This window comes from Vicugna pacos, chromosome 11 (assembly GCF_048564905.1).
Source record: "Vicugna pacos chromosome 11, VicPac4, whole genome shotgun sequence".
Classification (NCBI taxonomy): Eukaryota; Metazoa; Chordata; class Mammalia; order Artiodactyla; family Camelidae; genus Vicugna; species Vicugna pacos.
The window spans coordinates 98,029,043-98,053,768 of NC_132997.1; the positions used below are offsets into that span (position 1 = coordinate 98,029,043).

The 24,726-nt window shown below is 49.2% G+C and overlaps 1 protein-coding gene and 1 long non-coding RNA gene across 2 annotated transcripts; both read right to left on the reverse strand.

Moving 5' to 3' along the window:
* Positions 1 to 7,481: 7,481 nt before the first annotated feature.
* Positions 7,482 to 8,724, reverse strand: LOC140699870 (uncharacterized). The gene is made up of 2 exons (XR_012078131.1): positions 8,547 to 8,724; positions 7,482 to 7,737 (listed from the first exon to the last, which is right to left on the reverse strand). It is a non-coding gene; the product is annotated as an uncharacterized lncRNA (long non-coding RNA).
* Positions 8,725 to 10,113: 1,389 nt separating this feature from the next.
* CLRN3 (clarin 3) lies at positions 10,114 to 21,601 on the reverse strand. Its single transcript, XM_006207438.4, has 3 exons — positions 21,373 to 21,601; positions 15,159 to 15,338; positions 10,114 to 10,524 (listed from the first exon to the last, which is right to left on the reverse strand). The coding sequence occupies exons 1-3, from the start codon at positions 21,599 to 21,601 to the stop codon at positions 10,244 to 10,246; spliced, it is 690 nt and encodes a 229-aa protein (XP_006207500.1). The 3' UTR covers positions 10,114 to 10,243.
* Between the last annotated feature and the right edge of the window lie 3,125 nt (positions 21,602 to 24,726).

Genomic DNA, 24,726 nt, shown 5'->3' on the forward strand with positions numbered 1-24,726 from the left:
CCCAGTTTATCCCTCCCCACCCCTTTTTCCCCCAGTAACCGTCAGTTGGTTTTCTATGTCTATGAGTCTGTCTCTGCTTTGTAAATAAGTTCATTTGTGTCCTTTTTTTCTTTTTTAGATTCCACGTATACGTGATATCATATGGTATTTTTCTTTCTTTTTCTGGTTTATTTCACTTAGTATAACATTCTCCAAGTCCATCTATGCTGGTGCAAATGGCATTATTTTATTCTTTTTTATGGCTGAGTAGTATTCCCTTGTATAAATATATCACAACTTCTTTATCCAGTCATCTGTCAATGGACATTTAGGCTGCTCCCATGTCTTGGCTGTTGTACATCAATATGACCTCATCTTAACTAATTGCATCTGCAAGGACCCACTGAGACCGGGGCAAATAAGGTCACATTCACAGGTACCAGGATTAGGATGACAACACATTTTTCTGGGGGACAAATTGAACACATAATCAGAGAGCTTTTGCCCTGAGTGGAGCTGTGGTTCCATGGCCTCGGGCTCATCTGCACAATGTGTGCGTCTCTGTTCCTGGATATAAAGGGTCTCTTTAAAAGTTATTTCTCACTATTAGGGGTCAGCATTTAAAAAGAAGCAAGTCAGCATCAGTTAATAAATAACACTGCGCTGGAGACCAGGGTCACATACTATCCATCTCTGCATCTGCCCACAGTGCCTCGCAGATCCTGGGGGCCCTGTGAAAACCAGTGGGTACAGTGGCTCGTCCAAGGTGCAGTGGCTGTGAGCAGCGGTGGGGGGTGCTGGGGTGGGAGTGGTCAGGACTCCTCATGTTCAGCTTCTGGAAGAGTTTCTCTCTTTTCCTCATCCCTTTTATGGCAGATATTCCATGGCGCACAACATGTACGTTTTCTCCACGATGGAGTGTCTGAGACGCAAAGCCTCTCAGCCCCTCTGTTTCTCATGCTTTGCCAACAGAAGCTGTAAAACGTTCAAGGCTTGTTGGAAGATTTGTGACATTTGCAGGTCCAGCAGGTGAGAATTAGTCGAGTTCTACTTAAGAAACCGAGGTTGTCTGCTCGAGCTGTTCAGAATAGCAATTTTCACCTTTTATGGAAGGATTTATAAAATCACCTTAGCACTGTGAAAACATTTCCTGGAAAATCCTGGAGATGTTTTGAGACGTCTGCGTGTAACGTATTCACTGTTAATATGATTCATAACGTTCTTTTCATGGAAACAGATTCATGGGATTATTTGTGAGGTTTTGCCAAAGAAGCTTGTCGGAAAAATAGGGAATGAGAAAGCAGGTTGGTAAGATGAAGGTGGGACGAAAGCGTGCGGCGGGGCGTCAGCCTGGATTTTTGATCTTGGGCAGCTCAATTTTGACCTTTTGGACCTCAATTTGCTCATCTGTCAAGTGGAGGTAGTAACAGTAAGGGCTCCCAGAGCTTTTGTGGTGATGAAAATACAAGATGCTTAGAGGCTCACGGGGCAGTGACATAAAACCACAGACAGAAGGACAGAAACCATGGTCATATTTCGTGGCTGTCTCATGAGGGAGGAAGGGGAACAGAACCAGGGAGGGTAGAAGGGAGACGTCCACATTCTTGACAATATTTTATTTATTTCATGTAAAGAAATATTAGAAGAGAATGTAACAGACTTTTTTATTATTCTAGTACAGTCAGTTACAGTGTGTCAGTTTCTGGCGCACAGCACAACGTCCCTGTCATGCAGATACATACATATATTCGTTTTCATATTCTTTTTCATTAAAGATTATTACAAGATACTGAATATAGTTCCCTGTGCTGTACAGAAGAAAAAATTTTAATCTGTTTTTATACATAGTGGCTAACATTTGCAAATCTCAAACTCCCAAATTTATCCCTTTTCATCCCCTTCCCCCAGAGACTGTAACAGACTTATAAAATAACTCCATGGAGATATAATTCACATACCATACAACTCACCCATTGAAAATGTACAATTCAGTGGATTTTAGTGTGTTCACAGATAGGTGAAACTATCACTCAAATTATAGAACATTTTCAGCATCTCAGAGAGAAACCCTGTGCCCACTATCAGTCTCTCCTCAATCCTCTGCTCCCCTCCCCAACTCCAAGCAACGCTGGTCTGCTTTCTGGTTTTCCTGGTCTCTCTACTCCAGACATCGCATGTGAATGGAGCTCTACATCATGTGGGCTTTCATGTCTGGCTCCTTCGCTGAGCACCTTGTTTTCAAGGTCCATCCCTGTTGCAGTGGATGTCAGTATTTCACTCCTCTTCATGGCTGAGTAACATTCCATTGTGTAGATACACCACATTTTATCTGTTCGCCAGTGCATGAGCATTTGGGTGGTTTCCACTTTGGGGCTATTACAAATAAGGCTGCATGAACATTCATGTGCAAGTTTTATATGGAAATACACTTTCAGTTCTCTTGGATATATACCCAGTCTGGAATTGCTGGGTCCTGGGTAACTCTATTTGCTTATCTCAGCAACTGTCAGACTGTTTTCCAAAGCGGCTGCACCATTTCACATCCCCACCAGCGGTGCATGTGGATTCTGGGTTTTCCACATGTTCAGCATCACTCACTCACTAGTATCTGATTGTGGTTCCAACCAGACTAGTCGGGGAGATGTGGTATCTCCGGGTGGTTTTGATTTGCATTTCTCTGATGATTAACGACGTCAGGCAAAGACATTTAACGTTTTAAGTGTTGAGTGGGTGGGCTCGTGGGCATTTGGTACATTATTCTATTTTTCTGTTTAAAAATGTCTTGTTTACTATCTTGCTTCAGAAAGTATTTATACACAGTGAATCCTCAGAGGGCAAGGATGATGCCTGGACACACTTGCCCCCGAAAGCTCTGCCTGCTCCTGCTGGGAAATCCAGCACTGTTTCTCACTAGGTGTTCAGCCCTCAGCGTCCCCTACACAGCCCCCCTCCCGAGAAGGAGGCTCATTCACTCCCTGTCCTTGCAGCAATGCCTCTGGAGTCCCCCAAGACATCATCGAACAGAACGATGACTAGAGAGAGTCTTAATGCCCGAGAGCCCCTGCTCGTGCATCTCTGTCCCCGCTCCCCATGGGCCTCCATGGCCCATCCCCACAGGCATGTAGGAGAAGAGACCCCTTCGGTGGTTGGGGTCTGGAGTGAGCTCGCATGATGGTCTTCAGCAGTGAGGTCTGCAGATGGTCCCCCACCTCCTCGGTCAGCCCCTCCTTGTTCTCCCAGTGATGCCAGGCCAACCCTGCTCCTCAGAGCCCAGCCCCTGATTCTACGTCTGACTCCCTCTGTCCTCCCCACCTCCCTTCCAACAGACTCTAATCGAAAATGAGTCAGCTGAGGGGCTGCATGGTTCACATGGGGGCTGCGTGGTCCTTCACTGTCCCTCTCGCCACTGGGGATTGCAGCAGATAAACATGGGAGGCCGTGACAGCTACAAATGTTACCAATAAGCCTCTGCAGCCGCCACGGCCAACGTCTGCCTGATGAGCCCCGGGCTGAACGCCCTCCCGTCACGGTGACTCCCCTCCGTGGTGGGGGTGGGTTTGTCATATGCTGCCCCAGGTCTGTCGCTGCACTCAGGCTCGGCAAGCTTCACAACTTGGATCTTACCTTTTTGCTATGATTCTGGCTATAACATTTAGACCTGAAGACCCCACAATCAATGGACTGATTTTCCCTACTTCCTGTTCTCTGCATTTTTATAAAGAACGAAAAAAATGTTGGTGCTTGTTTCTGACTATGCCAATTGAAGGAAAGACAGGAGGATGTAAGACAGGATAGAACCCAGTGCCCCCTCCCTACCCGGAGGTACCCCTGTTAACAGTAAAAATCCTGCCTTTTCCACACGACATTTTTTGTACACATTTCTTTCTCAATCATCATTTTCATTTGCTTCATTCCGTCCCATTTGGTGGATATAATTACATTCTCCGCATCTTCATCCCCCGTAACTGTCACTCCTCTTAGAAACATGGCTGTCCATTTCTGAGGCTTTTTTTAAGACACAGACTCTCACTTACATCTTGAAATCTGTCTTGGAATCCTAACCTTCCTTTTAAAATACGGTTCCAATAGAGTTCTGTGTTCTGGTCAGACGATCTCCATCAAAATAGTAAGATGTGATCTCCCTTTCCAATGGGGCTGGTGTTTGCAAGGGTGGGAACGTGGCTTGCACCTCAGCACAAACCAAGGCACCAGACGTCACCGTGCTGTTCACCGCCAGGCACTTGCAGTAGGAAGAAAGCCAGTTTTAGTTAGGAACACCTTTGGTCAAAATAAAAATATACACCCGGCTTGTTGGCTACATACAGACGTCCTGTGATCGTCTCCAGGCAGAGAGCTTGCAAGGCTGGCTGAGTTGTGAGCTAAACTTACTGCCTTTCTCATGGAACTCCATTCCTATCTGAAAGAATGACTGACATACTAGGGTTATTCAGTGTTGAGTATTTGGCAACATTTTCTCCAAAATGAATAAAGTGAGTCTGTCACTTCAAGGAAAACAACTGACATGATTTGCTGCCAATGATAAAATTTGAGCTTTCAAGCAAAAAAAAAAAAAAATTAGAATTCTGGGAAACTTGTATCTGCCATCTTGAGCTTACCAGCTTCCCAGTCCTTAAAGACTCTCCTGATGAGATTGGTGGTAAAATTAACAAGTGTGAATTTTCAGTGTTTCTGATGAATGTGTCAACATTTGGAAGAGCTGCGTAAGTCAGTGAACCAGCATTTTTTTTTAAGTGATCCATATTCGAAGTTACAAAATCATGCGTGGTTACACGATCCATTCACTGTCCAAAAGAGACCAATGCGATGCAGTGTTTCAGGGTAACAGAGAAGGAAGAATTCACTCACATAGTTTCAGATTCCTCATTGCACCTGGCCTTAAAGCAAAGACCCCTCGTCACGCTGTGGTGGAGAATCCACAAAGAACAGCCGTGATTATCTAAAAGGGCCATCAGACACTCCTCTCTGTTCTATTTCTCCACGTGAAGTGGAATTTTCTTCAACCGAAACAACTTACGACAGATGGAAGCAGACGTGAGTCCCCAGCTGTCTTCTATTAAGCCAGATATTAAAGAAATCTGCAAAAATAGAAAAGAATGCCATTCTTCTTGTAAAATTATTTTTTTGTTTTAAAAACATCGTTATTTTTCTTTAAAATATGTTATTTATAGTAACATGTAATAAATAAAAAATGATCACTGTGAAAACTTAACTGGTCTTAACTTCTAATATGATAAATATCCACAGACATTTGCTGTAACAAAAGCTCTGTAGGGTCTTCCACCAATTTTCAGAGTGCACGGGGGTCCCCCTGAGACCGAGGGTTTTGAGAGCTCCTGATCCTCAGCCACGAGCATCTTTCATGCCACCTGCCTCTACGACCCTCTGAAGAAGTGCTACATCGTCTGTCTTGCTGTTAAAATTCTCTACAAGTTTTTATTTGATGGAACAAGTCCATGATGGCCACATCTTCACGGAGGCGTTGAGATTAACGTTTAACTAGAGCAACACTGGAGGGGGTGGATTTTATCACTTGGGGGTGCCATTAACTGACGTGGGTTACAGTATAGCCAGGAAGCCCTCTCAAAGGAGCTGCATTCACAGCAGGAGATGGGACATCCCCGGGTGGGGATGCTCAGGAAAAAGCCACAGAGCTCCCAGACGCAGGACCTCGGAGTTGCCTCAGCCGTGCACCACCAGCTCCTGGCTGCTTATTTGTAAACAAAAAATAGGAGGAGTCTGGAAAACAGAAGTTTTTTTTTTCTCTTTTTCTCCCCAAATGCCTCATTGTGGAACACGATGAAATTTTCATTGTCTTGTCAAGTTCACCTGATTGTCATCATCATTCATTTGCTGGCTTTTGTTGGGCAAAAGCTGAAGAGAACATTTCAGCAACACTGCCCAGCGAAGGAAGACCCCGCAGAGCAGACCCACCGCGTCCCGCGCAGGGGAGCAGCAGCTTTCGTGAAAATACAACTTTCACAGGAATGTTCCCTGGGAAACACTTATGACATACGTCCTGCACACTTGGAACTTTGACCTCTTCACATTCTGTGTTTGTGTAAGTGTTTTTTTAAGCAAAACTTAGTGAAATTAAGAAGAAAAAAAAAGAACTTAAAGGTTCCTAAATCTTCCTCGACCCTTTTATTTCTTATTTTTAAATGAGGAAGCAGAGACAAGAAGCCCTTAGCTTGCTGTATTTGAGCTTCCCCGCTCCTCCATGTGACCCGTGGGTCAGATCAGCTCCTCTCGAAGGTCACAGCATTGGGGGGTGGGGCTAAGGCACGCCTTTCTTGGAGGAGCCTTCTCAATTAGCTCAGGTTCTCCTTTGAGATGACCCCAAAGACGTTCTGCTTGAAAGCCTCGTCCTGGTGGACTCAGCATCCGTCTGTCCAGCCGCACTGCAGACTCACGTCTCCCTCGTACATCGCTGGGTTCCCAGCTCCTGCCTCCTGACTTAAATACAGTAAGCGCTCAATAAGTTCTTGTTCAGTGTATCCACTGCAACCTGTCTCTAAATACATCGGCTTGTGCCTTCTGCACTTTATCACCTGCCTTCAGTAGAATACGTAATCTCTAGTCACCACGGTGACGGGGCCATCAAGGAGAGGTTGGTCAGTCCCAAGTACATAAAGATAACATGCTGTGTGTGGTGTCTGGTGAAAACAGTTAGATTTTCAAGCAAAAAGAGAATGATTAAGCACTTAGGAATCCAGCAAACTCAGTTAACCCCAAGTGCCACATACCAGGGGGACACATGATGGAGGCCAAGGTCTAGAGCTTGGACGTGCACTTGGGACTTTTTACAACCCTCTGACGCACACGCAAGGGGCCACTGTGAGATTACCAGCCCCCAGCCCCACGGGAGACATGGCAGACAGAGGGTCTGCGCTGGAATCTCTGCTCAGCCCCTCCCTTGCAGGGGGAGTGTGGACACAGCACTCACCCAGTGTAAGCCTCGGTCCTCATCTGTAAAGTGGGGTTAATTATAAACCAGCACGTGCTTTTGCAGAGCGGATTCAACGAACTCTCACCTGTAAGCATTTAGGGGAAGCTCACACTCATAGACAGTGACGCTGGTCGTGACCACGCCCTGTTCCGGAAGACCCTCCATCCGTGCTCGGAATTAGAAAAGGAGAAGCTCCTGCTTCCGGAAGGGAGATTTCCACGCTGACCACTGTGCTGAGGGCCCTGCCTCAGGACAGCCCGCGGGGCAGGGCGCTCCGCCGGCGCTCACGCGTACACATTCCCAGTCTGCCCGTCTTGGTGAGGCGGGGGCGATGGGGGGCAAGAGGGGTGTTCATTTCTTAAGTAGTTTGTTTACTATATTCAATATCTTGTAATAACCTTTAATGAAAAGGAATATGAAAATGAATATATGGATGTGCCTGCATGGCTGGGACACTGTGCTGTGCGCCAGAAACCGACACGTTGTAACTGACTGTACTTCAATTAATTAAAACACATGGTCATAAAATACAACGTGTTTCTATCTAAATTTTTATTTCTCATTAAACATCTAAACATTCTGAAAATTGGAGTTTCATGGTCTGAAGGCCACTAGCACTTTTTTTTTTGGCACCCAGGACGTTGTCTGGAGTTCTCACTGGTGCTGTAATAATTTTCCGAGTCTTTGGGCAGCGTGAGAAGACACAGCGGGGAGGGCTGGGTGTCCTTCAGAGCACTCAGGGCACTAAATGTCCCGCAGCTCCACTTGCCTCCACTCCTCCTTGGGTTCAGCTGTAATAAACCAGTGACAAAGATCACCGTGAGTAACCAGGCCTCCCTTTCTATTTTAAGAAGCACAAAGTCCTTTGGTCATGGGACCCGCTGCCCCATCTGGGTGTGGGTAGGAGGGTCACATCGGGGAGACCCCACCCTCTCCAGTCCGGCTGACGATTTATTTGAAACAAATGAAGGGCCCTTGCCTGAACAAGCCGCTCCTTTTCGTTCTGAATGAACCAGGTCCCAGTCCACGGTGAGACACACAGTGCAGTGAAGCGTGGTGCTCAGTGCCCCGGGGCCACCCCGGGAAGACCACGCTGCCTGCAGGGCAGAGCTCACGGGCAGGGAACCCCAACCTCACCCACTACCCCCCGACACCAGTCCCTGAGATCCATCCTCTGCCAGATGCAGGCAACATGTTTCTGGAACTGAATCAAACAAAGGTAAAAAAGAACAAGAGCTCAGAGACTGGTGTTTTGTGCTGCTTTGCCACCTGCCAGTTTTGGATGCCCTGGCGAGTTTAACCTCCCTGGGTTTGAGTTGTCTGTTGCTTGCTCGTTTACAGAACAAAATAATTCTTAGTGTGATAGCTGAAGGGGCAACACCCTCTAGCTCTGCCTGCTCCTGTTCTGTAAGGGAGGGGTGGCCCCACACACCTTACCTCCCTGCTCATGGTTATTCTTGTGGCGCTGAGAGAAGCCTGGTACTGTGAGCCCATTTCACAGATGCTTGCTGAGGTTAACTTCTCCACCCCGGGCATCCTGACTGCAGAACTTCCTGGCTCAGTCCCACACTGGTTGCCATGTCTATTATTTCTTACTTACTTTTTTGTCACGAGGAAACAGAAGCTCAGCAAGAGGAGTGACGTTGCCTACGAGATGTCAGAGAAGCCTGTAAACGGAGCTCCAGCTGTGTCCCCATGTCCCCATGTCCTGGGAGATGGGTTGAGGACAGGGAATGAGGATCAGAGAGCAGATCCCACCCCCGGCTGTAGGGAGGCATCAGCAACCTCCATGCCCCTGGCTGGTGGACCTGGGTGCCAGGGTCAGGAGAGCTCTGTGGGGCTCTGGGGCCAAGGAACCTGGCTTCTTTACAAGCTGGAATTTCAGAATCAGAAGGGCTCCTGCTCTGGAACTTTGCTTGGCACCTGCCTGCACTCTGCTGACCTGCAGGTTCCTAGGGCTTCCAGGAAGCCGTCAGAAGGCAGGAGCCTGCTGACATGTCTACCTGTTTGGTCACATGTCACTTACCAGGTGCCAGTACTGTATGGCCCTGTGGGGCCGGTTACTTAGACCCAGAGAAGTGGCATATCCAAGGGGACAACCCCCCTGCCCTGTCTGATCCACACACTTTGATGAGCTGATCAAATAAAACTGTCATGATGATAGCAGAGCTTCCCTGGAGGTCACCCCCGTTTCCTGCCGTGTTTTGGAAGCACCAGCCCAGCGGAGGAGCCTCGTCACCTTGACGGTAGTGCAAAGCGCTGTCTTCCCCGAAGTTATTATCACAGACTCATGTTCTTAGAAAACCAAACAGCAAGATGCTTTCCATGGTAACGCAGCTCATCGGAACAGGACCGCGTCAGGGCACTAGGGGTCATGTCATGCTCCCTGAAACATCCTCATTTCACAGAACAGTTCGGACCCCTTCAAAACAGTGTTTCAAGTGGTTCCATCACAACAGACGTCAGAGAACGCCTTTACTAAGAGTTTTAGGACAGTGAAGTACTATCCAGCGGCTGGGGCTGCTTGTGGGCGACGCGCTCCCACCTGACCACCTGCCCCTGTGTCAGCGCGGCAGCAACGCAGCCCAGGGCGGGTGGCTGTGGTTTTTAAAACTTGCTGCAATGTTACATTTCTATTTTGACTGAATTCACCACAATCTTTTTAAAGCAAAAATATATTTAGCCTTCTTAGCATTAGGCTGCAGGGCTGAAATTTTTATCTTTCCTTCGTCTTCTTGCTTTCTATCAGCATTTCTGCCCACCATTGGGTTTGAGCTATGTCAGTGGTCGAGGGTCCAGAGGACCAGGGCATCCATCCCTAAGTCTCTCCTTTTGTTTCCAACACCTGGTCTTGGAAAGACAAGTTCTGGTGCCTCTGTGCCTGGAAATCTTAATTCACAGAGTGGGATAAAACTCCACAGCCCCTCCTGAGGAGAATGAGATCACAGGTGCAAAGCGCTTCGAGCAACTCAAAGGGGAGGTGTGCAGCACAAACCTTTATTACTTAAGAGAGTGAGGCCGGGTCAGGAGGGGTCACGGGCTCCCGATGGTCCCACCGCTTTGAACTCTCTGCGGACCGGAGGGCCCTTTCACGTCCCCGCCCTCGTGGGAAGAACCCTTTTTCAAGGACACATCACTGATGAAGAACACAGTGTCATGAGCTACAGAAACTGTCACAGAACGACAGGCAAGCAGCACTGCCCTTTCCCTGATGGCTGCCTGGGTAAGTAGGCGGCGACCGCTCGGGAAGCTGGCGGACGGCAGAGGAGACCTAACGGCCCAGCGGGGATACAGGATTCAGAATAAAATTCCGTCCCTCGGGGCATATTCCACGGGCTTTTTCTGCTCCTGCTTCTGCTGGTATCTGGCCTTCTGGTAGAAGACGATGATGACCACGGTGGCGATGTTCAGAAGGACGACGAGCAGGGTGAGCCAGAAGGAGTACCCGTAGCTGTGCGTGGCCCCGCGGTGCGTGGAGGCCGGGTAGGCCGGGTACAGCTGCTGCGCCAGCTCTCCCGACAGACCGTTGGCTTCTGTGTTCCCCACAAAGAGCACCATGGCCACGAACACGAAGGACGCTGAAAGGAAGATGCGTTTCGTAAACGACATGGTGATACGTGTTTAGAGGTCACTTTTTTCCCTTATCAGACGTGTGCTCCCTGGGTATCCTCTGAACACCTACACTGGGGTTTGCTCTCATCATTGAACAGCAGGGAGAACGTAACTGTAGGACACCAGCAAGATGCTGGGTCCGCAACGCTAATGACAGTGCAGGGCAGTGTGTGACCGGAGCAAATGTTGGGCTCAAACCCTTTCTGAGAGAGCGGCTCTGCCCACTCCCTTGGGCAACGAACGCAGCAGGATTGCTGAACGAGGGAGTGAAGAGATGAATGAGACGAGGGTCAACAGGGAGGCTCTCTAGAGGGGGCCCCTGGGATGGAAAGGCTGACAAAGTGCAAATGGCAGAGGCAGCCGGACAAAGGCTTGCGATGGGCAGCGAGCTCAGAGCATCCGCGTCCGTGCGACACAAGCTCAGCTGGTGGGGGGGGTCCTGGGCGTCCTAAGCACGGGCACAGAGGATGAGCCCCACTGAGGAGCTCTGAACGCCGGCTCAGGAGCTGGCATTTCATTCTACACACAGTGGGGTACAGCTTTCAACCAGGAAGGATCTCTTTCCTAAACTCATTTTAGACGAGCGTTTAAAGATTTCATCTTCCCCTTTTCATTCTTTACAACGTCCTCCACTGGAGAACATTCCTTGGGGCTGACTTGGGAAGCCCCCTTGGTCTGGTGAAGGAACATAGCTCTGGAGTCGGAGAGAGCAGGGTTCCGGGGCGCCAGCCGTTGGCCTTAGGACATTTAACGAGCTTCTCTGAAACGCCTTCTTCATCTTGCAAAGGGGATGAGCCAGAGACACAAAGTAGATCCCTGGTTGCTTAGGGCCGGGCTGGGCTGCAGGGAGGGTTTCCTTCTGAGGTGATGAAAATATTCTAAAATCGACTGGGGTGATGGTTGCACATTTGGGTGAATTTGGGTGAATATACTAAAAATCATTGAAGTATACGCTTTAAGTGGGTGAACTGCATGGCGCGTGAATCTTGTCTCCACCTAGCTGCCTGAGAAGGAGGGGAGGGAGGGTCAGGAGGCAGACATCCCGGGCTCATGCTGCTGCGCTGAGCCGTCCGGTGAGCATGCCAGGTGGCTGCCAGGGAAACTCGGGACTGAAGTCTTTTGGGACACAGGCCCAGTGACTCTTCGTCTGCTGCTGCTTACCCAGGACTAGACAGATACTTTGGGATCAAACGTGTCCTGGCCGTAGCCCGCGCCCGGGGAGGCCCTGCAGAGGCCCTGATTAGAGGGCTCCTGTGCGAGGGTTTCACTCTCCGTGATGACAGGCTTTCATCCTCACAGTAATAGTTTTATTTCTTATTAATAAAAGCAGGGGGTGCACACAAAAGCCCCTTCCTCTGTGCGCTGTGTGGCTCACACCCCTTCATTACCCTTCATTTGGCTCCTGTGAAGTTCCTCACGAGGGCTGAGTCATACCAGGGCAGGATGGGGAAGGGCTGAACACTTTCTGAAGTGGAGGAATGTGGCTCCGATGGAAATCGGGGGTCCCCATGGACACGGATGGGGCCGCCTTTTACTGCCTGCTTCTCTGGCTTCTGGGACAGAGGGTCTGCAGGGCCTGGAGGAAGCCCCATGGGAGAAGGAAAACCTCCGAAGGCTCAGATGCCAGCTTCCCGCCCTGGCCTCTCTCCACCGGGCCATCGGACCTACCGGGTTACCCTCTGCTTTCGGGTTCCTGGGCTGAGGATCAAGTGTGTCAGAGCAGACAATCTGCAAAGGTCTCTCCGGCTCCAGCATCGTCTCTCAGTCTCCAGCTCTGTCCCCTGTGGTCAGGGCCGGGACACGCCAGGCCAGGGTCAGAGGGCACAGAAGCCCGGGAGGTGATGGCTGCTTTTTTCTCCTCAGAGGAGAAGCCCCTCCTGTCCCTTCACTCCCTCTTCTTCCTGCAGCCGAGGAGCATGTGTGCGAGCCCAGCCTGGACAGGGCTTTGCAGCCTCCAGGACCCCTGAGGTGAGCCGGAGCCCTGCCCTCCTGCCACGGTGACCCGAGGCAAGGATACAGCAGTGGCATATTTGTGCACAAACCCTTCTGCAGGCTGAGCCTCCTGTGAACCAGGTTTTCATGAAGTTCTCCAGCCAAACTCAGGGCACAAGTCTGCCGATCGGAGCCTTGGGATCCAGAGGATGTGAGGGGGTTCGGAGGCAAAGCCAAACCTGAACAGAGACCATCCTGGGCCCCTGCCAGAGGCAAATCCCCTCCTCACACATCCAAGTCTCTTCTCATGTCTCTGCCCATGTCTCTGCCCACCTCCCCGCCTCTGTGTGTGTCAGAACTTGCCCGGAGCCTGGAACGGAATGTGCATGAACTTGCTCCTGCCAAACAATTCTTGGGAAGTTGGTGGGTGGGGAGGCTGCCAGCCTCCTTTTCATGTTTTCCTCCACAAACGTGCGTCAGCCTCTGCCCTGCGCAAAGCCAGCATGTACGCAGAGACTGGAAGACAGGGTTTCCTTCCTGCCGAGATAAGGGGTGGGCTCCAACCCTGCAGACTGTAGACAGAGCAAAGAGGGCTGATTTTGTCCTGCTGGCCCCACGTCCAGCCCTCCCCTCTGCCACTAGTGCCTGACGCTCCTCTTGGAGCCACTCCCCCTCGGCCCCAGCTCCAAGGTGGTCAGTGTCCTCAACCAAGGTGGGTCAGTCAGTGAATTCAGTCCTGCCGGCCACAGAGGCTGCTCCAAAGATGGACAAGGGCAATTTCAGTGAGAGTCAGATTTAGGAGAAAAAAGAAGTCTTTTCTCCTGGGGTTGCCGCATACGGTGATGCGCCAAGAAGGGCTGGCAGCAATCTTGCCTTTAAGAGGACCAGCCTGGCTGCTGAATGACAGAGGGGACACTAGAGGGAAACAGAGGTCTGACAGCGTAGATTGAGACCCTAGACCCAGCTGTACCTGAAGCCCCTGCTTCCCATAGCTTCCTAATCATATAAGCAAAAATTAATCTATTTTTCACCCTGGCAATGAGTGCCAATGAGTCTTGCCTTTGGTTTGGCTGACGGGGGTGAGCTGCAGGCATAGAAATAGCCTGGGGCAAGGAGCGCTGGCATCTGGATGAGGGTCTCTGAGTCTGGAACCAAGGGCCTCAGCTGTGCCGTGAGACAGGGAACAAGCGCATCCTTTCCCCAGGATGGCTGTGCCTGGCCCACAGCAGACGCCCTTTAAATGTGGGTGTTTGTTTTTACCACCAGGGAATAAAACCCAAAAGGAAAGGAGAGGGAAGGTGTTGTGAGGATGTGGCTAAACCAGCCTGACCCCAGATGCTCAGAGTTGGGAGGTGAGTGTGCAGCCAGCCCCAGGTTCCCTGTTGTCCTGGATCAGTGATTATAAATTGCATGTGTTTGTCAGTGCGTTGCATGGCTCCCCCTCGTATCCATACTGGACTGGGGCTGGCTCACACAGCTTCTCAACCATTCATCTGAAAAAGGCCTCAGTGGAGGCGTTTACACACTCGCACCAGCCAGGGCTGCAGTCGGGCCTCCCCTCCCCCAGGAGCTGGGTGCTCAGCACACCACTGCGAGAGCCCGCAGGCGCCGGGCCCTTCCAGCCACCTGCGCCGGACAGTGGGGATGGCCTCTTGCAGAAAGACAGGAGGAAGCTGCCCAGAGTTCATTCTCCAAGCCGATACTTCCTGAACCTTAATATGCAAAGCACCTTTCTTGTCCCTCAAAGTTTCTGATCTGTGTTAAAATGTACCACCTGAAACTGACGAGAGGCCACTTCCAGAGCCGTCCCGTTAGTGGGACAGGCTCCTTCTGATCTGATCTGGAGATCAGGTTTTCATGGTGGAGAGAGGGAGACAGCGAGAGAGCAGGAGAAACCAAACCCGGCTGCCTGGCGGGGCAACGGGCTCCCACCTGACCACGCGTCTGGGCGGGCGTGGTGGGTGCCGAGCCCCTGAGGACCCAGAGACAGTCCAAAATACCATGACTCAAGCTGGGATCCGCTTCCCAGCCCCCACCCACACCTTCCCCACAAACACATAACACAGCCGGGCAGCCCCACTCAGCGACACCCGGGCTCACAGGTCACCCACAAGAAGGGCGTTGACCCCAGATTCTCCAAAATGACAGTCTCTGTGGTTCTCTGTGGCACACTCACGGTTAGATTGTAGGCCAAGCTGACTGCTGTTCTGTGGGGGCAGGGAGGAGACTAAATAAATGTGTGCACATGTGTGCGTGTGTGTGCATGTGTGCACGTGTGTGCTTCTGTGCACCACATGGAGCCTAACTGGGAGTCGACACGTAGCAAGGGTCCAGTGAACCTTTCTTTGATTTATGTGCTTTTTGTGTAACTCCTTACACTAGATGCTCAGAGGCGAAGACTGGGTGTGTCGTATATTTTAGCACCTAACACGCCCTCCTCAGACTGCTCCTCGCCTCTCACGAGTGCGTCTAAAACAGAATTTTATTTCCAGAGATGCTGAGGAAATGCTGTAGGCTTACAAACACAAACCCCAGCCCCCAGCACGCGGCTCAGCACACAGGAAGGCCTCCTCATTCCCACGTGTTCACGAGTGGGAGAGAGGAGGCCAGGGCCAGGGACAGAGAGGACGTCTGCACCACGGGCGCCCGCCTTGCAGGCGATACTCACCGCTGAGCCCGCTCCAGGTGTGCACCCCCACCGGGCCCAGGAACGTCTGATAGGGGTTGCCGACACTGTTGTAGAAGGTGAAGCCGGAGCTCAGCAGCGAAGCGAGCAAACTGAGGACCAGGAACAGGATGACCACCGAGTGCAGAGTCTTTTGGGAAGAATTGTTCAGTTTCCCTAAAACTAAAACAATGTTCGGTAAGGATGCGGCGCCAAGTGCAAAGATAACTCTGGACCAAAAGGCTGCCCCCCCCCACCCCGCAGCCTCTCTCCACATCTACCTGCTTAGGCACTTGGGTTAGAAACTGCTGGCATTTTCTTACGATTTGCCTATTTCTTAAGTGCACGGAGCGCCAGGCTTGTATAAAAGGGAACACAAACGCCCTGGGCCGTTCGCCGTCAGTCCCCCCTTGGCCATTCTCCTCTTTCCAACCATCACCACCTCCCTCTGCGTCCGCTTCCTCTGCTTTCTCCCTTGCACACAACACAAAATGACCAGACTCCGAGGCGCACTGTCCCCACTCACACCTGTGAACCCAGCCGTGCATTTATAAAGCCCTTCCAAGAGCTGCCAGTGTGTTTTGGGCCCTTAGGAGATTGCCACCACGTTAAATGAAGCGTTTACCAAGACGTTCTGTGAAAGTCACAGTGACAGAAGGGAAAAGTAAGGCGGGAAAAAGACTTCAGAGCCCTTAGGAATACACTGACCGCGCCACCGGGAACAGCAAGGTGTAGAACCGTGGTGGCGGGGGGAAGAAAAGGCGAAAGCTTCCTTCTTTCCATTCCTGTTTCTCAGGTCCTGCAGGAGACACTCGCATCCTCACCCCAGAGCGGCCTTAAAGAACAGAAACCAGACGGCCATGGAAGATTCCCTGTTCCAGTGTGGACGGCGTGTTTCAAAGTCCGGGGCCCTGGGATCTGGTGGAGGCCCCAGGGTGCCGAGCACAGGAGCTGCCGAGTCCCCTCCTGAACTGAGACCCGGCAAGGCGGCCCTTTCCGTCGCTGCTTCACCTGAGTCACTTAGGAGTCCTCCATCCTGCGTCTGCATGACACTTCCTTGGATCCGAATTCTGCGTTTGGAGGAACACAGAATCCGCTCCCCCTCTCCTGCCTGGGAGCCTTTCCCTATATTTGAAGAGGGGAATGAACTCCAACATGTTCTCTGTAAGACATGATTCCAAAGCTCCTGTCAGCCTGGCCCCGGCTCCGCACACACTTTAGTTTGACCCTCCTTCCCCAAGCGCCCTGGCCAGGGGCTCAGCTCTCCCAGTGAGGTCTGACACTACCCAGGCAGGGCCCCATCCGCTCTCTGCATTTCTGAACAACTAAATGTTATCAGTTCAGATATTTTTCTTTTCACATCAGCAGCACTCTATGAGGGAGATAGAACTCCTGTCCTCAGAGGGAGGATGGGCATGAAAGAGATGTGGTCAGCAAGTCTGCCTTCAGACGTCCTGGACGCGAAGACCCTCGTGTGTGGGAGACTTCATCCCGAGGGCCGTGCCACGTGGCTATGCCCAGGGCTGGAAGCGTCCGCAGACCGAGCAAGGACACCAGGCCTGGAGCACAGGGCTGAGAGGAAGGGCTGGGTGGCAAGAGCCCACAGGGAAGAAAGCGGGCAGGAGAGAGAAAGGCCAGGAGAAAGGACAGGTGGATGTCGTCCCATGTGAGCTCAGCCCTCCAAGCCCTGCGGGAGGCAGGAGAGGACAGAGCGGCGGGACCGCTCAGCAGCATGGAGGCGATGACCTCACCGTCCCCGCTAGAGAACATTCTGCCCCTTCAGTGAGAGACGGGCCTGGGGGCAAAGCTCGGCTCACACACGTCCAGTCTGCTGCCTCCTAGAGGAGCCTGGCCCCGTCACCGTTTCTGTTAATGACGCATAGACAGGGCTAAGTTCTCAGCAGGGCCCTCTTGGTTATGTGTTAAACTGAAAACGGGGTCCTCCCTGTTGCCCAGGTGGCGATGGGTGGGGCCCGACGGGCCGCCTGCCCTCCAGGGGCCGCTGGGCTGGGCTGCTCCTGGGGCTTGACCTCAGCTCCTGCTTCCTCGCCTGGCTCACCGTGGAGATGCGGCGGCTGGGGGACTGGCACGGCTGTGACCAAGCACACATCTATTTTGAAACTAGTGGAAGGTGACACCAGAGTAGGAAAAACAATACACAGGACACACCTGTTCGGAGGTGCAGGGTCAAAGGCTGCAGATATTTCAAAACTGAGTCACCACTGGGAAGACTTTTTCCCCATTCCCCAGTCACCTAGCCTCGCCCGGAGCACGAAAGAGGAGACTCCAGCAGCGAATCACAGGCTTGCTGGGGACGAAATGAGCTCTGTCCTTAGCCAATGAGAAATAATTTGAATACATAACCAGAAAATAAAAATTTCACTGTGGGAAGAATGTCATGTGCCGAAGGCACCTGAAGCGCCCTGGGGGAGCTTCCTTATAAACGCTATACACGGATGTTCATTTGCAAGTGGTGAACGTTCCACATTTTCAGAGTAAATTAGAAAGTGACGATCAGGGTAAGTTTGCTGGTGACTGCTGGTGAGAGCTAACAGACAGGCGTTCTCAAAAGGGAGTCAGTGTGGAGCCTCCTGACTCACGCTTTTCTATGAATTACTGTGACAATTTAACTTAATTTGAACTGTCATATTTAAAAATTCTATTTCAGCACCCCGAATTCCCTGCCACACAGGTATGGCAGCCACATCCCCCTCCCCTTGCTGGCTCAGCACTCAGACGTTGAAAGCTGGGGATTCGGTGAGAGTTAGCAAGAATGAAAGAACAGTCAACCCCCAGAGCATCTGACAGCTGCTCTCTGCCTACAAAATCAGCAAATACATGCTGCTCTTTTCTTCTTCCTTTGAGGGGCCACGCGTTGGAATCGAGAAAGCCATCCCACAATTGGAACTGATTGTCTGCATTCTGGCAGCCCCAGGAGAGAGGCCACGGCTCCCGCAGCTGGGAGGCTGCAACGTGCAGAAGTGGGGTCCGCCGGGCACCCGGGCTTCTTGTGCGTAGATATTTATATTCGAGCCCCACTTGCCACCCGGCCCTTCTAGCTCCAGTTTTCAGTAGGTCCTCAGAAATGAAGGGAGAGTTGGTGGCTTTTTTTGTGGGAAGGCAGAGGCAGGAATGGCCTCCACCCTCTTCTGAAGCATCTAGTCACCAGGGGCCTCAGTGGGGCTCCTCCATCCCTGGACCACAGCGTATCCCTAGATGAGCTCATTAACTGCACAGATCCCGGGGTGTGGCCTGGGAGCTCCCCCAGGATGTCCCAGCAGATGCCCGCAACCTCAGGGAGATTGATCAGGGTTCTATCCAGGAGAAGGGTGGGGAAGCCTTTTCTGCCCCCGTAGGCGCCACCTCCCAGTGCGGTCATGTCTCGGGGGGCAAATGATAAGCCTCTCCTCGCTGGGGAAAAGTATGGGGGGTGGTGTGCGGTGGAGGTGGGCAGGTCAGAGCGGTACGAAGGGGCTTTTTGCAAATTCTGGAGACATAAACCTCCTGTGTTCTTCAGTTCAATCGTTCTTGAAATTAATTTACTTTTGCAGCAGATTCACTTTCCTCATTATTTTTAGCTTCAGCCAATAGCACAACTTAGAGTTCCCTGAGAACAAACAGTGTGGGTGGAGAAAAGAGACAGGTGGGCAGGGGAAAGGCAGGTTTGGGGTGAAACTCCCCCTTGTGCTCACAGCGACCGGCACGCACCTTTGCCCTGCAAGTAGTGCCAGCTATTGGATTTAACTGATGCCAGGGGGCAGGGGGTCCTTCTCTAGAAAGACTAGATGGTGAGTCCACCCAGGCAGGAGCTCTGTGCAGTTCTGCTCAGGAGCCAAGCCCCTCACTCATGTAGCTGCTCATGGAGGGTTTTTGGAACTGAAATTATGTATCCAGAACTGTGGGGATAGCAAGGCAGCGTGCTCAGTGGCAGGCACAGAGCACTTTTCCTCTAGACGTTGGATAAGTTGGGAACGTGGCTGGTAGGTCTCCAGTTCAGTCTGAGCTGCCCAGATAATCTACTGACACCATGGAGGGTGTCCTCACTGGGTCTGACTGATTATTTTCCCCACCAGTTGATGTCTTGTTGGTTGAATTATTTTAACACAAACTCATCCATCATCACTTCACGTTGCTCTTTCATTTCAAAATCTCTAGCCCCAAAAGGGCACCAGGTGATAAATCCTATGCAGAAATGTAGCAGAGCTTGCAATAGTCATGACTCCTTGGAGATTTCAGTGTGACCTCACCCTAGCTGAGACACTGACATGGGTTAACTTTCCATATGTAAAGGCAATGTGTCCCTGCAGGGCAGGAAAGGGGCATTGACCCCGATTCTGTTGTCCTGCCAATGATTGGTATCTGCTTGGAAAGAAGCCCCGTGTGGTCGTGAGACCCGAGCAGGAGAGCAGCCCTGTCTGGCTGCAGCGGTGCGGCTCTGCTCCCCAGGGACCGCATCCACGCACCTGCAGCAGCCGAACCACCATCTACACTCAAGTCGCATGACTTTTCCCTCTCTGAGAGGACTGTTTGCAAGTGTTCCCAGCTCAGCTCAATGATTGCTAAAACCATCAGCACTGAAAACCTCCAGGGTTCTGAGGGATCCCAGCAGATATCAGCCCCAGCAACTGTGCAGCCCCTCTGTGACCAGGAGGTGGTTTATCTTCAACAGCGTCTGGACTGACTGGAGACGGTGACTTGTGGTTGGAGGGTGGCTCTCCGGTAACAAAGGATAAAAGTAAGAGTAGGAAAAGCAAATGCAAATATCCCACCTCCTTGGGGGCCTGCTGTTGCCCTGCAGTGCCTACCAGACCCTGCCGCCTTTGGGGCTGTCCTTGACCCAGCTGTCCCCGCCCTCCCAACACCGCCAGGCTCACGTCCCTCCCCCAGGGCCCTAGAGCCAGGCGCTGACCAACCCAGGCCTCCTGCGAGCTCCCCTGGATGCAGGGAGCCAGGGATCTCGCGGAAGCCATTTAACTCAAATTGGAATCAATGGTTCCAAACAGACACTGTATGAAAATCAAAAACTTCACAAGGTGTTATCTCACATTTCAAACAATGTAGCTGTGTCTGGAAATTCGGGAACTAGTATTAGTGTTGGTTTTGAAAATGCTCTTCACATAACCAAAAGGGTGACTGAATCTTTGAAAATCTTAGTTTCTAGTTGTTGCAAAGCGAATATTCTTCATTTTTCTGAGGAGCCGAGGCTGGGACCAGGGGAGAAGTGTTAACGCTACTAAGCCCCTGAGGGGGATGCTGCTTTTCCTAAGGTCTAAAAGACAAATCTATAATTTGGAAATGTAACTACATAGCTCTGGATTTAAGGAAATCATTTCATTAATAAAATCACAGAGGGAGGGTATAGCTCAGTGGTAGAGTGTGTGCTTAGCATGCATGAGGTCCTGGGTTCAATCCCCAGTACCTCTGTTAAAAAACAAGTTAATATAAATAAATAAACTTACTTACCTCCCCCCCAAAACAAACCAAAACTAAATAAATATAAATTTTTTTAAAAAATGAAGTCACACATTAGAGCTAGAACTTGGAGCTAATGTCAAGTCTCCAACTCCACCATTGAGCATTGCATGAGGACCAAATATTACATGTGTACAAGGGAGAAAATGATGTACGTTTATAAGGGTATTATTGGATAAGAAATCAGAAAAAAAATTTAGGAACTCCTATAAAATAGTCAATTAATAGAATTTATGGAAATGTAATATCAGTTCCATCAGCAGTGAGGTATTTTGCAGGTGGAAGAAATGCACTTGAGGTACAGAAATAAGACAGGGCCCATATTTTCCACTTTATCTTCCCCTTGTGTAGCTGCCACTAATGAAGTTCTGGACAGAGGCTCTTGCTCCAGCTAAAACTCCACAGTCAGTACAGTTACAAATGCTGACCCTTCTGGCTGTTGGATGCCATATTGGGCTCCACATCTCTACCTACCTATTCACTGAATAAACTTGGTAGCACCATTTGAACATAGCCTCTGCTCGGCTGATTTAGACTCTTCTGCTAATAGACACAGCCAGAACTGAGGAAGCTGAAATCATGATATGGTGAATTTTCAAAATTAAAAATACGTGTTCATATTTACAGCCCAACTCCAAGCTTACAAGGAAATTACTGTTGAATGGCTGTTTGGCCCAACTACAGGATGAGTCTTACCCAGTTAATTCAGCCCCACTGTGCCCATTCAGATTAGTTTCTCGTTTACCTTCAAAATTCTTGTCTGATTCTGCAAGTCCGTGACTCAGTTCTTGAACACTCTTACCACGGAAGAGTCCGTAGGTGATGATCACACTGCCGTTCGAAGAAGAGTCACTAATGGCAATGGTACTGCTGATCCATTCTTTAGTCGCAAGAATGGAGCAGATTACGATGAAAGCCCCCAAGCTCGTGAGAAAGCTGGATAAGAACATGCATGTCTTCTTTGCTGTAGGCATTTTCTCAGGAAAATAAGGGTCCAGGGGTGAAAAAGCGAAGATTTTTTAGTAATATTTTTGGACCTTCTCATTTGGAGTCCAGTATTGAGAAAAGAAGTCTAACAGCTTCTTGTAAAATATAAAACCTTGCTCACCATGAGGAAGAGCTACACAAATGAACGGTAAACTATGAACATGATCATAAAAATTTACAGCACCTGAACTTTGGTCCAGAGTAAGAGGTTGCTATGGTTACAGCCAACCAGCTGAGCAAGGGCTGGGCATGATCCTCCCAAGGCTTCCTCAATCACACAATTAATTTGTAACTCTTTTTCAAGTGCCCTAGCAGCGAGTTCAGCCTACCATGTCAGCACAGGGCTAGAATTCCTAAATAAGGAGAGAGCAATGGATCTGTACCTCCCCCCCCCAAAAGTTGCTGATTCTAGCAGCCAACAACATAGAGTCTCAATGACCAAGGGTTAATGACTTGGCCCTAACAAACTGTTCTAAAAGGAAACTCTAAGGAGATGAAGACTTTGCTAAGGGTACTGTGAAGTGGAAAGGGAAAAGTTTGCATCTTACTTTTAAACCTTGTTAGAGAAATACACCTTCCAAATTTCCTCTTTCAAATTGCATCATACCTACACGTTATGTAAGCCTAAATCGAGAGGTTCCATCTTGCTTTCTCTTTGGTTCTCTGATGGAAGTGGTCCTGAACACCCCACTGTAGGTCTCTGTGCCTCCTGTCCACCCGCTCTGTTGAGTAGCGAATAGCTTCTGAGTGATCACTTCTGGCCCTCAGAGAAGCTCCCCCATTTGTCTAGCAGACAGTTGCTCAAGAAAATAAATAGATGCTCACATTGTGCACACTTTTTATTTATCCTTTATCTGACTATAAAGTAATATTGTACATGCACACTCTCATCGTGTACTTTTCTTGGACAGCATCGAACTTCTTTGTGGAATGAGCTGATAGTGCCTGTCTTTCCCTCTAGAATAACTGGACTATGGGCTCCAGGAGGTGGACGTGTTTGTTTTGGTCTCCCAGGGTCTGTCAGAGAGCAGACATTCTGCAAATATTTGTTGAAAGAGTTACTGGAGGTATATGCACAATACTCCACTACTGTGGGCACTCACGTGGCTTCAATCTTTAAACTATTTCTTCCTCGTTAAGGAGCTATTTTGTAAAATAATTATCTGACAGTTCCATTTTTATTACTTCTAGTTTTCTATACTTTTAAACAAAGGATGTGATCTTACAGTATTTACTCTGGATTTTATCAATTTTTTGTCATCAAATGATAACCTACTTTTATGAATGTTTGCAACATTTTATGTCACTTGATGATATTCCATTTTATGGACTTACCATCACTCATTTAACAATGTTCTCTTTTGGACATTTTGCATATTACTGGATTTTTTTTTTTTGCTCATATAAACTTGCTTGAATACAAATTGTAAATTACAGCCTTAGGATAAGTTCCTAGAGAAGAGAGAAGAATTGCTGGTTCAAACAGACATTTGTAGATTTTTGATACTAAATCCAAATTGTCCTTCAAATTGGCCTCCAACTGATAATCCCACCAGCAGTGTATGAGAAAGCACTCTTTCCTACAGTGCTGGAAAATGCTAGCTATTAAGTTTTTGAATTATGGCCATTTTTATAGGTAGTATTGCATTTATGTTACAATTCTATGATCTACTTTTCTGTCACTGCAGTTTAACCTTTTCTAGAATTTCATAGAATAGTATATAGTCTTCCTTATCTGGTTTGTTTTGAGATTCTTCTGAATATCCCAAAATTTGTTTCTCCATTTAGCAGTTGATGGATATTTGGGTAGATTCAAGTTACTGACTATTTTGTGTAAAGCTATTATGAACATTTGGGTACAAGCCTTTGTGTGGATGTGCACATTTCTTTCCCTTAGATAATATACAGGAGAGGAATTGCTGGGGCATGTGGTGAATGTATCTAACCTTTGAGGAAACTGACAAAGTGTGTTCCAAAGTGGCTGTACCCATGTGCGTTCCCACAAGCAGTGTGTGATCGTTCCAGTTGTTTCATATCCTCATTGACACTCGCTATTATCAGTTTTTAAAAATTTGTTGTTATAATGAATGCTTAGTAGTATCTCACTGTGGCTTCGGTTTGCATTCCATGAACATTAATGATATTGAACATCTTTTTACGTGCTTATTTTTTACATACTTTCTTTGTAGAAGTATTTATTTAAATCTTTTGCTCTTTTCTTAAATTGGCTTGTCTTCTTGATGGTGAATTTTCAGAGCTCTTTATATTGCATATCTGCATGGAAGTCCTTTACTAGATATATGTTTTGCATCTGTTTTCTTCCAGGCTCTGGCTTATCTTTTTTTAATTTTTTTACGGTGTCTTCTGAAAAGAAATTTTTTTAATTTGGGTGAAGTCTAAGTACCAATTGTTTTTATTTTGAGTTGTGCTTTTAATGTCGTATTTAAGAAAACTTTGCTTAACTCAAGATCAGAAAGATAATTTTCTCCTATGTTTTCTTCTAGAAGTTTTATAATGTTAGTTTTTACACGTAACGTTATTTGCTTATTTGAGGGGTTTTTTTTTAATATATGTGGAATGAAGTAAGGGCTGAGGTTCATTCTTACACATGAGGGTGTGCAATAGATTAAGCTTGATTTCTTGTATGGATTCTCCCTTCCTTAATGAATTGCCTTGGCAGCACAGATGACCGCATTCGTGTAGGTCTCTTGCTGGATTCTCTATTACAAGGTCTTTCTTCCCAACCCTGTGTAAACTCCAGGAACTGTTTGTCACGTCTCTTTCCCGCAGCTCTTTTCCCTTGGCCTCAGAGAGCGCCCTCTCACCTGTGCGGACCAGCCTTCAACCAAAGATTTGCAATCCGCAGATCTCTAGAGCTCGTCTGTGCAGCAACTTCTCTTTGGTACTTTGCACCATCACTTATAGCCACTCCTGCTTCCCCAAACTCTGGTCTTTCCCTCTTCAACTCCTGCACCATAGCCTGTGTGCCACTTCCTCCCTGGGAACTCCCTGGCACGGGGGTCACTCTCACCTCATTTGTTTCATTTCTCTCAGGAATTAAAGCACTGTGCAGCCTGATATCTGGGACCTAGAAACCTTTCCTTTATATGTA

Excerpts from the sequence above, each read along its gene's own strand:
- CLRN3 (XM_006207438.4), bottom strand. The coding sequence starts at position 21,601 with ATGCCTACAGCAAAGAAGACATGCATGTTCTTATCCAGCTTTCTCACG. Across the intron at positions 15,339-21,372 it reads ATCAGACAAGAATTTTGAAG|TTTTAGGGAAACTGAACAAT; the intron begins GTAAACGAGAAA and ends ACATTGTTTTAG. Across the intron at positions 10,525-15,158 it reads CACCTGGAGCGGGCTCAGCG|CGTCCTTCGTGTTCGTGGCC; the intron begins GTGAGTATCGCC and ends TCTTCCTTTCAG.